Source organism: Thalia democratica, chromosome 1 (genome assembly GCF_965202585.1).
Source record: "Thalia democratica chromosome 1, ktThaDemo2.hap1.1, whole genome shotgun sequence".
In the NCBI taxonomy this organism is placed as follows: Eukaryota; Metazoa; Chordata; class Thaliacea; order Salpida; family Salpidae; genus Thalia; species Thalia democratica.
In genome coordinates, this window is record NC_139165.1 from 58,594,465 (window position 1) to 58,610,579 (window position 16,115).

General features: G+C 26.8%; 1 protein-coding gene across 1 annotated transcript in view; it reads left to right on the top strand.

The window, feature by feature from the left end:
• The window catches only part of LOC145829988 (GRIP and coiled-coil domain-containing protein 2-like), a 57,538-nt gene that overhangs the window by 624 nt on the left and 40,799 nt on the right, over window positions 1–16,115 (top strand). Inside the window, exons 2-3 of the mRNA XM_082937913.1 lie at window positions 9,531–9,656; window positions 14,983–15,132. Coding sequence (XP_082794039.1) covers window positions 9,531–9,656; window positions 14,983–15,132 — 276 coding nt within the window. The remainder of the gene's footprint in view (window positions 1–9,530; window positions 9,657–14,982; window positions 15,133–16,115) is intronic.

The following is a 16,115-nucleotide window of genomic DNA, read 5'->3' on the forward strand; positions in this document are numbered from 1 at the left end:
AGTATTTCTGAAATTAAGAATGAGAGTTACTTAGATCTGTATAGTGTGAAATTTGACAAGAAAAATTGTATTAGTATTGTCTCTATGAATATAAGAAGCTTGAATGCAAATCTTTATAAAATTGAGGAATTTTTGAGTGTAACTGTGGGGTTGCCTGATGTGATTGGTGTGTGTGAAACATGGCTAACAAATCTGAGACCTTTTGTAGGTAAGTTGTATTGATATTATTTTGTAAATAAATTGTCTAATAGTAATCAATCTGGTGGTGTTGCATTTTTTGTTAGAACTTGCCACTCTTATGAGGTTGTAGAAGGTGTGTCTTTTGAGTAGTGTGATGTAGATGATTTGTGGATCTCTATTAAACTTGAATACAATAAATCTTTTGTAGTTGGTAATGTATATAGACATCCAAGCACTGCATTTGATAATTTTAAAGAAAATTTTCTTAAAGTTTTAGACCTATTAAATGAAAAGAATAAATATTATATAATTTGTGGTGATATAAATATAAACTTGTTTAATAGAGATCGGCGTACTTTTGACTATTTGGATTGTATTTCTAGTGCTGGTGCTTTGCAATTTGTTGATTTGCCAACTAGGCATTCTGCTGATTATTTGTCTAGTTCTTTGGTTGATCATGTTTATTTTAGTTTTGATTGTGAAAAGCTAAATGTCAATGTTGTGGATTATGATATATCTGATCATATGCCCGTTATCTGTGAAATTGAATGCAAAAAGTCCAAAAATGAGTATTGTGATCTGAGGTCCTTTCAGGACTTCAGTAAGTTTGAAGTTGGAGCTTTTCTGAATGATTTGAGTGTGAAATTGAGAGGCATAAACCTGTGTGCTGAAAATTGTGAAGATGTTAATAAATGTTGGGATGAGTTTGAGAGTATTTTTAGTGGGACGGTATTTGATCATGCTCCAGTCAAAATATTAAGTAAAAAAGAACAAAAACTAGAAGCTAAACTGTTGATAACAAAAGGTATAATAATCTCAATTAACTTTAAAAACTTAATGTTTAAATTTGTCATTAAAGATAAAACAAAAAAAAATTCTGTCTGTTTTAAAAAATATCAAAATATATTAAATAGAGTAATAGAATGTTCCAAGAGACTTTATTATAAACAACTAGTTAAAAAGAATTAACAAAATAGTAAATCGTTATGGAGAATTGTGAATAATTACGTTTCCACTAAATCTACGTCTAGTTGATTGAACTTGATGAGTGTGGTGAAATTGTAAAGGACCCAAAATGTGTAGGCAATCTAATGAATAAAAATTTTGTAAATATTGCTGACAATTTGTTAAAAAAGAGAAAATATGTTTTTGATGTAAAGAATGATGAGTATTTGTCTGATTCACTTAAAAATGATTTTGTCTTTAATGAAATTTCTGTTAGTGAGATTCTAAATTATATTAAAACTTTAAATCCATATAAAAGTGTGCGTTCTGATGTCCCTAATATTCGTTTTGTGAAGCTCAGTGCAAAAATAACTTCTCCTTACCTTTCTAAATTGTATAATAAATGTGTTGAGTATGGTGTGTTTCTTGAGTCGCTTAAATTTGCTGAGGTAATCCTATTTATAAATCTGTTAAAAAAAAGACATTAAGGGCATAGGGGGGGGGGGGGGGGGTAAACACCCTTTTTTGGTTTTTGATCTTATTTTATATAGTTTTTACTAAGCTACAAAATGCTTTTTACAGATTTGAAAAAATCAAAATAATTTTTGAGATATAGCCGGTCAAAGTCGGAGGCAACAATAGGAACCTTATAGGAGGCGCAAACTAAAACAGCAAATAACTAGAAATCACTAAAAATCTATCTCCTCCTACGTTTTTTGAGATAACTACCTCAAACTTTCAGGAAATGTTCTTTGCAGTATTTAGAAAATTCTGTCGGAACAGAATTTAAAAAAATTAAAAAATAAAAATTTTATAACAAAAAAACAAAAAAAAAACTGTTTTTTTTGTTTATTTTTTATATAAAATTTTTATTTTTTAGTTTTTCCAAAAATCCTTGCGACAGAATTTTCTAAATATATCAAGGAACATTTCCTAAAAGTTTAAGGTAGTTATCTCAAAAAACGTAGGAGAAGATAGATTTTTTGTGAAATAGTCTATTTTTGCCGTTTTAGTTTGCGCCTCCCATAAGGATCCTATTGTTGGCTCCGACTTTGACCGGCTATATCTCAAAAACTATTTTGAACTTTTTAAATCTGTAAAAAGCATTTTGTAGCTTAGTAAAAACTATATAAAATAAGATCAAAAACCAAAAAAGGGTGTTTACCCCCCCCTATGCCCTTAATAACTACAGACTTATTTCTCTTTTATCCCCACTTTCGAAAATTTTTGAGTTTTTAGTGTGTGAGAGATTAAAAAAATTCATTTTGTTGAATGAGATGCTACATGAAAAACAGTATGGGTTTAGAGTGAATAGTACAACTGAACTAGCTGTGAATCAGATTGTTGATGAGTTAATTGAGGCTGGTGAGAGAATTAATAAATTGCTCTGTATTTTTGGATTTGGCTAAAGCATTTAACACAGTTAATCATAAAGTTCTAATATCTAAACTTGAAAATTATAATATAAAACGTTCAATGTTAAATTTACTTAAGTTATTTAAAAGATAGAAGTTAATCAACAATTATAAATAATGTTGTGTCTGAGCGTGAAATTGTGAATGTTGGAATACCACAAGGTTTTTGTTTGGGTCCTTTGTTGTTTCTTGTGTATATTAATGATATTTTTTCCTCTACTGAGATAAATATGAGATTGTTTGCTAATGATGCCTGCTTAAACTACCAACAAAGTGATCCTGAGTATTTAAATGAAATTAATAATAAGGAGTTGGTTAAAGTTGATAAATGGTTGCGTGCTAATAAACTTTTTATTAACTATTCATCGTTTTAAACAAAAAAATCTTTTTTATTTTACAAAAAAATCTACAAATTTATCAGTACTTGTTATATTGCCTAAAGTACTCTCAAATTTTCTTCTTCAGTAGGCAATTAAAACTTTGTATTTTTTTTATTTAAATCAATTTTGATAAAGACAAAAAAATCACAAAGAACAACACACAACCAAGGGAATTTTTGAGATACTTAAAAATATAATATTCTTAGTGTATTAATTATTCAAAAACTAAATTTTTGCTTTTTAATAAAACTTCAAAAAATTGTGAATTTAGTGTCAAGGTTAATGGTTTTCTTATTGAGCAGAGTGAGAGTATAAAATATTTAGGTGTGGTTTAGGATGATAAGCTGAGTTGAAAGAAACATTTGAGTTCTCTGAAATCAAAATTGTCTAGGAGTTGTTATGTTTTGTCAAAATTGAGATATTATTTGGACACATTTACACTTAAAGTGGTATATTATAATTTTTTTTATTTGCATATCCAATATTGTATATCTGTTTGGGGTAGTGCTGCTGACTGTTACTTAAAACCAATTGTTTGTATGCAAAAAAGAGTGATCAAGTATGTTTGTCGTGTGCCTGCCTTCACCACAACAAACCCTTTGTTTAAAAAAAACTGGTGTGCTAAAATTAAAGGATGTGTACAAATTGCAAATTTGTAAGTTGAGGCGTAATACTATAACAGGGTTTGATGTAGAACAGAATAGATTTACACTTGCTAGCTCTGTTCACACACACAATACAAGTTTTTCAAAGAAAATGAATTTTATAACTGAAACACCAAGAACAAGACATATCCTAAACTGCTTTAGTTATTTGGGTCCCAAGTTTTGGTCTAGTGTCCCTGAAACTTTTAAAAACTCAAAAAATGATCCTTTTAAATTTGGATATAAAAACTTTTTGTTGAATAACTACATGGAGTAGATCTAGAGTGCTTCTACATGTGTGTTTTGTTTGTGTTGAAATTTGATTTATGTTATTTGGGCATCAGATTGTGATGTGTGGGTCTTTATTCTATGAATGTCCTGGTAATGAAAGAGTTATTGTTATAAATTATTGTAATAAATTTTGTTTATTGCTGATTTATTTTACTTGTTTTAATTTTGTTATTGTGTTAGGTTTAAGATAGTTCTTTTTATTTATGTTTTTTATTAGAAATTAGATGTAAAATTATATATTTGATACAAAATTTTTATTTAGTTTTTAATTATTTATTTTTAAAATTTTAGTTTATTTATTTATTTAATATTTATTTTATTTTTTATTTTTCTTATTTAATTTGTTTATTATTTATTTTGTTTTTATTATTATTACTTTTTTTTTTGTGTTTTGTACAAAGTTAATACTAACAAATTTTTAAAACTCTTAGTATTTATTGACTTTATTGTTGATATATATATATTATTTTCAATACAAATAGTATCTTTTTTTCCTACTTACAGTATTTCATTATTCTAGTTATTTTTTTTTAGAACTAAATACTTTAAATTAGATATTTGTTTATTTGAGTTTGCAACAGCTGATTGTGAGTTCACACTGGTGGCAGTGATCACATGATTGGATTGTTGGTGTGTTTGTTGTTGTAGCGTCGGCAAATACTTACTTGGGGATTTGAGCTTCATGATTTTCCCACACTTTGTGGTTTTTAGTGTTGAGATTTTAACCTTGTTAGTGTTTGCCAAATGACGTGTCACCAAAGGTTTCTTTCAGTAAAGGGTTAGGATTAGTTTTTATTTCAGTTAGTTAAATTTTTTTTATTACATAGACATTTTTAGTTTTATTTTTAGTTAAAAGGTAATTTTTTTTTCTTAGTTAATTTTAAAGATAGGGCAGGTGGAATAATAGATTTTGAGATATAGCTTGTCAAAGTCGGAGGCAACAATAGTTTCCTTATGGGAGGCGCATACTAAAACGGCAAATAATTAGAAATCACTAAAAATCTATCTTCTCCTATGTTTTTGAGATAACTACCTCAAATTTTCAGGAAATATTCCTTGCAATATTTGAAAAAATTATAATAAATTATATCAAAGTTAGCCACTGTTTTTTTTTTTAAATTTATTTCAGGTTTTCTGATCAGTTTTAATTTTTTATAAAACAAAAGTCTTTTACTTTTATAAATGTGTTAATTAGATAACTTTTCTTAAATTAGTTTTGTCTCAATTTAACAATAGTCATTTGTGCTTGCAAAACTCATTCGTGCAAAAAATTGCATTGGTGCTAAAGTCCAACCTTAATAATAATAAACTAACTGCCACACGTAACAAACCAACAACTGCTACTGCACCAAATTAAAATTAAAATGCTGTTTTATAAAAGGGTTGCAACACACTCAGGTAAGTTTAAGATTTTTTTAAATTTCAGGATACTATTTTCTTTTTAACTCAAGCTGACTCAAGACAGTTTAGTTAAGAATAAAACCAGATAATATTACAATGTTAAAAAAAATCTTAAACAGATTTTTATTGATCTTAATTATTAAAAAGTTATATTTTCTAAGGATTTAGTTAAACTACTCAGGATAGTTTTTTACCTAAAGAGTTGTTATTATTATTATTATTATATTGTTTATTGTGCAATGTTGGACTCAGGCATCAAAACCTGAGCCACTTAAACAGGACACACAAAAAGAGAAAAAGAAAATAAACTTATATTCAAAACTTTAAGATAAATTATACATATATATATATACAAACATAATTTAAATGGAAACACAAAGTTAAACACAATATGATAAACAAATGAACTAAATTGAAAATTCAGTTCAAAAAATTCAAATTTATATATTACTTAGTACACACAGTAAAGAAGTTTGTCTAAAATCATGGCTTATAAAACAATATTCATAACTACAAAATATATAAGTAAACTAATAGTTTGTAGGGGGGAGGCGTAGGGAAACGAATATTTTTCCTTTTGTTACAGTGGAAAATTAGTTAATTTTACTGGTATTTATCGTATTTAAGTCAAATCTTTTTAGCTTTAAACGAAATTGTTCTACCCTCTCACAAGATACTATATCCTGAGGTAGTCTGTTCCACATAGCTTTTGCTCTGTGAAAAAATGCGCCTTGCCACTGACTGTTTTGAAAATCATGTTTACATTTTATTTTCAAATTATTTCCTCTTAGTTGATATTTATTTTGGGAAAAATTAAAAAACTGGTTAAAAAAACTTTTATATTTGCCATTGATAATTTTGTAAAGAATTAATAAATCAAATTCCCATCTTCTATATTCCAGTGATTTCAATCCAAATTTAATCATTCTATCATTATATGACGTGTAAGATATGTTGCAACGATTACAAATATGACGGGTAAAACTCCTTTGCACAGATTCAATTTTGTTAATATCCTTTTTTAAATGGGGTGACCAAATTTGGGTACTAAACTCAAGTTTAGGGCGAACGTATGTTTTAAATAGTTTTGTCAGAATTGAAGCAGAATTAGTTTTAAAACTTTTCAATATTTGATAACATGTAGTTTTTGCAATCTTATATAAATAGTTGATATGTTCATTCCATTTCAAATCTTTGGAAATATAAATTCCTAAATCTTTAAAAACTTTAATTTCTGGTAACTTGATGTTATTGATTAAGAGGTCAGTTGGAGAAGATTCTTTTTTGTTAATGGTTAGAATTTTACATTTGCTAGGATTTAAGTCTAGTTTTCTTGTTTTTAACCATATGTAAATATTATCTAAAGATAGTTGTAATGAAGTATTTGACTGACTAAAGATTTTGGCATCATCTGCAAATAAGCTTAACTCACTTTTAATATCAATGTTTGAACAAATATCATTAATATAAATTAAAAAGAGAAGGGGACCAACTACACCACCTTGTGGTACTCCACTGTAGATTGTTAAAGAGTCAGAAAGCGTATTATTGATGAGTACTCTTTGTGATCTATTATTTAAAAAGTTATCAAACCAATCAATTAAGCTTTCATGTAGCCCATACTGATTTAAAATTTTTAATAATCTTTTGTGTGATACTGAATCAAAGGCTTTTTGAATATCTGTATAAACTACTTTAGTAAATTCATTTTTGAGATAAGGAACTAACCAAGAATGTAAGCATGTTAACAGTTGAATGGTTGATGAGCGGTTTGGAACAAAACCAAACTGTTTGTTAGTTAATAATTTGTTATCAAAGAGGTGATTGAGAATTTTTACAGATACAATATGTTCATAAATTCTTGAAAAGCCACTTGTTAGAGATATTGGTCTGTAATTTAATGCATCGTGTATATTACCTTTCTTGTGCACAGGAATAATAAAAGATGTTTTCCATTGTTTAGGAACATCAGATAGTTCTAGAGAGCAATTAAATATTAATGAAAGTGGAAATATTATTGATTGGATAACATGCTTGATATAATAGGGTGGAATGTTTTCTGGCGTTCTTATGATTTTATCTTTTAAGTGGTTAATTGAACTTATAATGTCTTCATAGGTTATGAAAAAATTTTGCATCTTACTACAATTGTTTTGGGGTAGCTTAAAAGACTGGTAACTCTCGTCTTTTTTAAAAACTTTTTGAAAATTTATGTTAAAAAGTGTTGCTATTTCAAAATCTGAGGTTACTGTTTTGTTTTTATCATTATCATATAAGAGATGTATGGAATTATTTAACTTAAGTTTAGATTTCACGTAGCTATAAAACTTTTTTAAATTTGGGTTTTTGCAGAATTTGTTTTCATATTCAAAGTTGTATTTTTTAACAGCTAATTGATATTCTTTAGACTTGTTTTTGTATTTTATCAAAAGTGATTTATTTGTCTTACTTTTTTTGTATAGATTCGCTTTTTCTTTTAATAACTTTTTAATATGAGATGGATATTTTTTACTTTTGTTATTTTTAGAAAAAATTGGAACAAAACGTTTGATTGAGATTTGGATTGAGCTGATGAATTGATCGTAGAAATGCTGGAGATTTTCTGAATTTTTAAATAAAGAGGTCCAATTAATTTTTGACAGGAAATCATTGATGCTTTCAAAATCTGCTTTTTTATAGTCATATGAGACTTCTTTAGCAATAGGTACTATTTTATTTTCAATTTTAATTTTTAGTGAAAGCAACTTATGGTCACAAGTGTTTGTTAATGGAAAATTAGTTGAGTGTGATATGATTCTATCTAGACCAAAATGATTGCAAATTATGAGATCAAGAATGTTACCATTCTTATGGGTTGGATTTTCAATTACTTGGGTTAAAAAATTGTCTGTACAAAAATTAAGAAAACACTCATGGGGTTTATTGAAATCTGTGCTAGGAATCCTCCAATCTATATTTGGCATATTAAAATCACCAAGAACATAAAAAGAACACTCTTTTGGAAAAACCATTTTAATCATTTTGATTACATTTTGAACAGTCAGTGCGCATCTAGCAGACAGTGGAGGAAGGTAGACACAACAAAATCTTAATTTCATCTTTTTAAAAATTACATCTACACATAGGTATTCAAAATTAATGTTGCTATTAGAGATAGAATCGTTTTTAACTTTAATAACTTTAAGCGAATTTTTGAAAAGGATAGCAACACCTCCACCCCTACTAGACCTATCACTTCGGTAAATGTTATAGTTAAAAGGACACACTGTGGCATCGTTGACCTTATTAGTCAACCATGTTTCAGTCAAAAAAAATAAATCAATGTTATTCAAATTTATATAGTTCTCTAAAATATAAAATTTATTTAAAACAGATCTTATATTAGTGTAACAAACTTTTAAATAGCTGTTGTTACAATTTATATAGGAAAACTTGTTAGTGTTAAAATTAATCCTATCACTTAATAAGTTTATACCCGTTGACTCACGATTTCCTCCACTAATCCCAGATGTCCTGGGAGCGGTAACGAAAGGGCTGTTTTGTCAGTTCAACTATCTTGTTGTTCCTTATAACATATTTTATGTCCAATTTATTCTCATCAGCGATGGCTTGCTTTATTTTAACTTCTTTTCTCAATTTTCTGAAAGCTTCAATTTCCAAGAGAGTTCTGTCAGGGTTGATGTAGACTTTTGATTCAATTTCACCATTAAACATTTTCAAATCTCTCAGTCTTAACAGTCTGTGTTTGGATGCTAAATTATTTAATTTGACTATAATTGGTCTGATTTTGTTAGCTGCAATTTTACCAACTCGATAAAGTGACTTAAATTCTTCTTTTTTCATTTTATTTTCTCCTAATACTTGTTGAATTATTTTTAGATCATTTTTGCAACTTTCTAGTGCATTATGAGTTGGATTTTTACTTTCTGGAATGTTAAATATTATTACATTTAAAGCCTTCTTTTCTTTCAGTTTTTGTTCATTTTCAGCATCTATTTTTTCTGCTACTAAATTTAATTTGGTACTAATGTTTGTGATAATTTCTGTTGGTTCACTTTTCTGCATAGCATCAGCATATTTGAAAAAGTAGGAACGCTTCACGATTTTGCGTGTCATCCTTGCGTATTATATAACAACAGTATTACTTAGTTTTAGTTGATCAAAATTTATAACATTATCCTGTGATAATTTGATAACATATTGCAACAAACTCTATAAATATAAATACTTTAATAGTAACTAAAATATAAAATAACTTCAATACTTTTTCACAGTATGATTCAATGTCACAAGAAGAGCTAATTACTCAATGCAAGAGGCAATTATTACTCCTTAAAAGTCTAAAGATAAAATGTGACCAATTACAAAAAAATCTTACAGAAAACAATGTCAGCAATGAAGTTAGTTGGCTGTTTTGATATATTTCTAAATAATTTAGATACAAAATCACTACAAAATATTGCTTAAAAATCTTATAAAAACATATCAACAACACCATGCCAAATTTCCGAAGCATTTACAACTTTTAAACAGAACTTGAGCTGAATATTAACACTAAATTAAGTTATCTCTAAATATTTATTAAATAAAACTAAAAAATTATCGTAGGCAATCATTGAACTTGGAATAAAATATGGTATTGCAAAGTAAATTAAATTAGAGATTTAATTTAAACCTATTAGGTAAACAAAAAACACTTCAATATTTAGTATCATTGTTTTAACCTGCTGAATCACAGTTTATTTTATTTTTTTCTTAACATTACAATTCAAATTTGAACCATTCGATTTCTGAAAATTCAAATTCTTAAAATAATGCTTTTTAAAAACTATATCTCAACAATTAATATCTATTTGAAAACAAATGTGTTGGTCTTATTAATAATTACAATCAATTTTATATTTTTTTTTCAAAATTTTAAATATTTTATGAGATTAAAAAATGATGAGTGATGAAATTAAATAGATTGATGGGTATTACTGGGGTGTTATAAGCTAAAGAACCATCTATTTTGTAGTCATATTAATAAAAAAGCCTTGTTTTTTATCCAGAGGATCTCTTTAGAGTTCACAGCTAAATATAATGGAAGCTTTATGTAGCTAATCATTTAAGCACAGTTTATGTAAGAATTTTTTTTTTGTTATCAAACTAGACATTATAAAGCATTATGTTAAGTATTTTTTTTGTAAGTGCTTTCTTAAATACAGGGTCGCCATAAAACTTGGGAACCTGGAAAAACCAGGAGTTTGATAGTTTAGGCAAAAAAACCTGAAATAAATGTAGTTCGAGAAATTTTGAAAGAAAACCTGTAAAAACCTGAAATTTTTACAAAAAAATAATGGAAAAACCTAGAATTTAAAAAGAAAATAATTTTAATTTATTTTACATAATAGTTACAGTTAACTTAGCATTTTTAGACTTAAAAAAAATGAAATTTATTCTTTCAAAACTTTGATTAGTAAACTAAGATTTGGTCAAGGACCTTGTCACTACTTACATTAAAATCTAGAAAGATATCTTTAACAATCATGGAAAATAGTATGTAAAAAAAACTAAGAACTTAATCAAAAATAAATATATACTTAATAGTTTATAAAACAACGTTTCACTCGTTTGAGCCAAGTCAAACGAGATCATCAGTTGCTAAATCTGTATTTTTTTTACATAAACATGCAAAAAGACAATGTGCTTAACTTGAAATAAAACTGGCACTTATGTGTAGAAAATCAATAAAAAAACTTATAGTTTAAAGCTAGCAACTTAGAAAAATCATAATGTTACCAGGTTAATATATGTTAAGGTTTGAAAAATTTATGTTATATGTTAAGAACTTTTATTGCGTTCTATAAGGTAAAACGTACGCAACTTAAGTCATTTAATAATTTTGCAATTATTTAAAAGTATCGTTTAGTTCTTATGTTAGATATATAAAAATGGCGAAAATTGAGAACTTTTCAGTTTTAGTGAGAACAGAAAACTCTTTTCAGCTACATTTTCTAGAAGCTTTATGCATTCAATCTTTAAGGCCCAGTTTATGTAAGCAGAAAAAGTTTGTATACCAAACTAGACTTATTAAATCCTAATATTAAGTTATTTTAAAGTAATTAGTTTCTTGTATTTTTTTAAAGTAGTTTTATTTTTATTTTTATCGCTGGTTAATTTTAGTTTGATTTTAAGGCCATAGGGGGGGGGGGTCCACTTTGTTTTTTACAACTTGATCTTATTTTGTAGAATTTAATCTGAGCTATCAGACACTTTTAACCGCTTAATAAAACTCAAAGTAACTTTTGAGATATAAGCGATCAAAGAAAGGGCGTTCAATAGACTCCTTATGGAAGGCGAAAACTAAAAATGCGAAAAAAGACTATTTCACTAAAAATCTATCTCCTCCTTCATTTTTTGAGTAATCTTTCTCAAATTTTTACAGAATGTGTATCATTAAACTTTAAAGAGATCTTTTGTAGGAATTTATTTAATTTTGAGTAAAAAAAAATATATTGTCAAAAAACTACCCTTTTTTTTAGTTTTTTGTGAATAAAATTTTTATTTTTCAAAATTTCAAAAATTCCAACATTAAGATTCTTCAAAATATTAAAAGGAACATTTCCTGAAAATTTGAAGTCTCTAGGTCAAAAAATGAAGGAGGAGATAGGTTTTTAGTGAATTTTTAAATTTCCGAGAAAATTGACCCTTAAAAATTTGCGGCCCATACGTTTGTATCGGAAACTTTTTACAAAAAATAAAATATCTCAAAAGTTAAATTATATTTTTGAATTTTATAAAAACAGGCTTGTAGTTTGTATTTAAAGCTTTCATATAAAATCCAAAGTTATTTTTTGTAAAAAAACAAGTCGGACCCCCCCCTATGGCCTTAATCTAACAAGTTTTATTAGTACAACAAAGTTCTATAGCAGGGGTCGGCAAACTGCGGCCCACGGGCCAAATGCGCCTTCAAAGTCAAAATCTTTGGTCCGCGAGCTCCTTTTCAGCAAAAAGAAATACATTTTAAAAACAATAAAATTAAAGATTTTGTAATAAAAAATTAAAGTTAAACTTTTGTTTCAATAATTACTCCTTATTAGTGCTCTATATTGCGTAATTTGTCATAAGTTTGATCTTAAATAGTATTTTTATACTGATTACTAGAACTTTTTTTAAATAAATGCGGCCCTCAAAGGTGTTTTTTTTAAATAGTGCGGCCCACAAACAATTTTTCTATGAAATTTGGCCCGCAAGTCACATAAGGCTGCGGACCCCTGTTCTATAGTATAAGCACTTATTTAATTTTTCAAATTTGATTATAAGGTCTTTTTATATTTTAAAACTTTAAACTACAGTAAAAATTTGTTTCAACTTCAATTCAGTTAAATTTAGTAAGATACAATTTTTGTCAAGACTTACTTAGAAAGTACTCAAAAAAATTTAAGAAAAAATAAAATGTGTTTAGTTATATTTTTTAATTAAGTCATGCACTGGAAAATAGCTATTAAGACTTCAAATTAAGCTGTTTAATAAAGTTTTAAAAAATTGAACATATAAAAGCCAAACAGATAGATAAATTGTTGAATTGATTTTGTTTACCGTTGTAGTAGTCAACATATAAATTTTATAACCCATTGATAAAAATTAAAAAAATTGCAACGTGTGTGCATGTAAAAATGAGAGGAACTTGTCATCTTTTTGTATTACGTTGCTCGTTTTATATATATTATTTTACAAATTAATTATCTTTCTTTTATTAGAATATTTAAAAAGAAAAATATAGTATTTATCTATATTTATTAAGACTTAAATTTTGCAACTTTTATTTAAAATTGTTTAAGCTTATCCAATAGTTAAAAAAAAACTTCGAATTGGTATGATCAAACCTTATGTTAATTTGAGATTGTCTCACGGCATATGAAAGTCAAGGCTTCGGCTCTGTAGACTTTTGCCAATGTTTTCGTTGATTTATTTTAAAACAAACCAAACTTTTTGCCTCTAAGAAGAAACAGAATTAGTTATTCTACTAAAAAGTAAAAATAAATATTTTGAGAACTATATATTTTCAACAAAAAACTATTTTTATAAACCTAGCAATATATACGAGCTCTATCATCAGACCACAAGCCTTCTGCAGACTGAGACCGGTTTTGTCCTGATTAGGACTTACCAGTTAGTGGCAACCAAAAAAACTTGCAGTCATCAATCTACAAACGGTTTATACTTGTAAGCATGGAGCATGTTTTCGTCGATCGTGTTCAGTACAAGCGTTCTTGCTTAGTGGTCAATTAGTGGACCACTTAGTGGTCCTATATGGTTCAATTTTGATTTCAAATCTTGATCTGACAAATCACAACTCAAAAAGATTAAGCCTAAACTAGAATCGATTCTATTTTTCAAATAAGTATCTGGTAAGTTCCAGACCTTATCGAGCTATGACCAGGTCCAGCTAGATTAGGATCCAATAATTTATTTTGTGTGGTCTGTGTTGAAGTTAACTGTCTCTTCTTTGCTAATTCAAGTATCAGGGTTGCAGGAAAACCTGGAATTTGACAGTTAAAGCAGAAATAATTTTGAAAAGCATGGAATTAGGAAATTTAAATAAAATCCTGGAAAACCTAGAGCTTTAAACAAAAATTACAAAAGCACCTGGAAAAACCTGCAATGTTAAACAAATTTTACAGTCAAGTTAACAAAAGTTATGAAACTTTTGTTAGATAGAAAAAATCTATTCAGGTTTGCCAAAAAATCTGGAATCCTTGGAAAACCTGCAATTTGACAATTTAGGTACAAAAGCCCTAGAAAAACCTGAAATTAGAGACACTTTGAAGAAAAAAAGAAGCTGGAATTTTGATCAAAAATTACTAAAAAAACTTGGAAAAATTGAATTTGAACTATTTATACATGTAAAGTTATAATATTTAGATTTGACACAAAAACCTATTATATAGCTACTTTTTTTTGCTATCATTTTTTAAAACAAACTTTAAGTAGCTTTATAGTATCCTGTCAATATTGTTTTACTATTTAAGACAGTTTTTTACCTTAAACTTAATTTATATTAAAAATAGAACAAAAATTTTGTGTTTTCTAAAACCTTGGAGGCAAACAGAAAATCTGAAAAGAATTCTCAAAAAACTTTTGCAAACCTGTCTATTATATACAGTATATTTTTGAAACCACCAAAACTTATTTAATAAAAATCATTTATAAAGTAGCATTACAATATCTTTTCCATATTTTTATACTACTTAAAACAGTTTTTTACCTTAATTTTACTATTATACCAAAATCAGACAAAATATAACTTGTACTTTTGAAAACGTGAAAGAAAATTTTCAAAAATCCAATGGCAAATCCAATTAATGCTTTAAAGATTCTCTTGAGAGAGAATGGGTTATAATGTTTAAAAAAAAACCTGTTTGCCTCTATTATCAATTTCACAGAACGATTTAAATTCATAATTGAAAATAAGGGACAAAGAATATCAATAAACAGTTTAAATTTATTCGTTTTGTCATTAGTCATAGTTTCCAATAGTGTTCAACTTAAGTTTTGTCTTTCTATGCAAATAACATGTTTTTAAACTAGTTCGAATATTTAGTTCACCCTTTTCATATAAACTAATGTTAAAAAACATACATCATATTTATTTTAAGCGTTGACTTTAAAATCTAAAATTTTGTTACGTTTGTAAATTATTAGTTGTAATTGTGATTTGTAAAACTTAAGCAATTATTGCAGAAAAATAAATCACAAGTTCAAACTGTACAAAAAATGCAATTAGAAATTGACAAACTAAACGACCAACTTGATATAAAAATCGAAGAAAAAATAAAGATTCAAAAAATGCTTGATGACATCACACAACAATTAAGTGTAAAAATTGAACAAGTAAGACTTAAGTCAATGTATTACAATTTATAATATTTACATGAAAAGATATAGTTGTTAATTGGTGTTTTAAATATTTATAGGAAGTACTAAAGTTAAAATTTTAGTTTACTATTATAACAAACTTGAATTTTTTTATATGGTTTTAGATTTAAAATGAAAGTTATGAATGTTTAGTAATTAATAAAAAAACTGATCTTAAAGTTATATTACAATGTTGTCACTGTTAAGATAAAGTATAATTTATAAAAGTTGTGAAAACTAACTTCTTAAAAAGCATTGATTACAACAGGGGTTTGTACGGCAGGCATTTAGTGATTGGGGGCCAAATTTTAAAAATAAAAATATTTGTGGGCCGCACTTCTAGTTTAGTTTTTACTTTTTATAGTAGACCCAAAAATATCTAATGTAAGTATCAAATCTCCCGTAAATTGTAACTCAGAACTTTTTTCACTCTTTATTTTAAACCTAAAAATATCTAGTGTAAGTTTCAAAAATTTATTTTGCAGGCTGCAGTTTGCCGACCTTTGGATTACAACAAGTTAAAAAAATGTTTATTAAGGTGGTATAAACTCTAAATTTTACTTAATAACTAAAACTTAAATAGCGTCCTTAGTTACATTTCCTTTAACTATTTAGATTAATCCGTTATGTATCATATTAGGTTGGTAGCTTTACTATGAACAGTTATATTTTGATTATTTAACACAATTGAAAATAGTCTGTTTTTAAGTAGAGTTTTTACCATTTTGGTAAAATAAAGTCATAGATTATTATATTAAACATTAATAAACTTAAACTGTATAAAGCGATTGTAAAAATTATTTATTAACTTTTTAATAAAAATAAAATTATAATCTAGCTTAATATACATAACTAATTAATATATGCATCGTTTATAAAAAAAAAGTAAAATGTAAATTTTAAAAATTGTATTATATAATTAACATATAACTTTTCTTAGTAAAATACTGGGTTGCAAC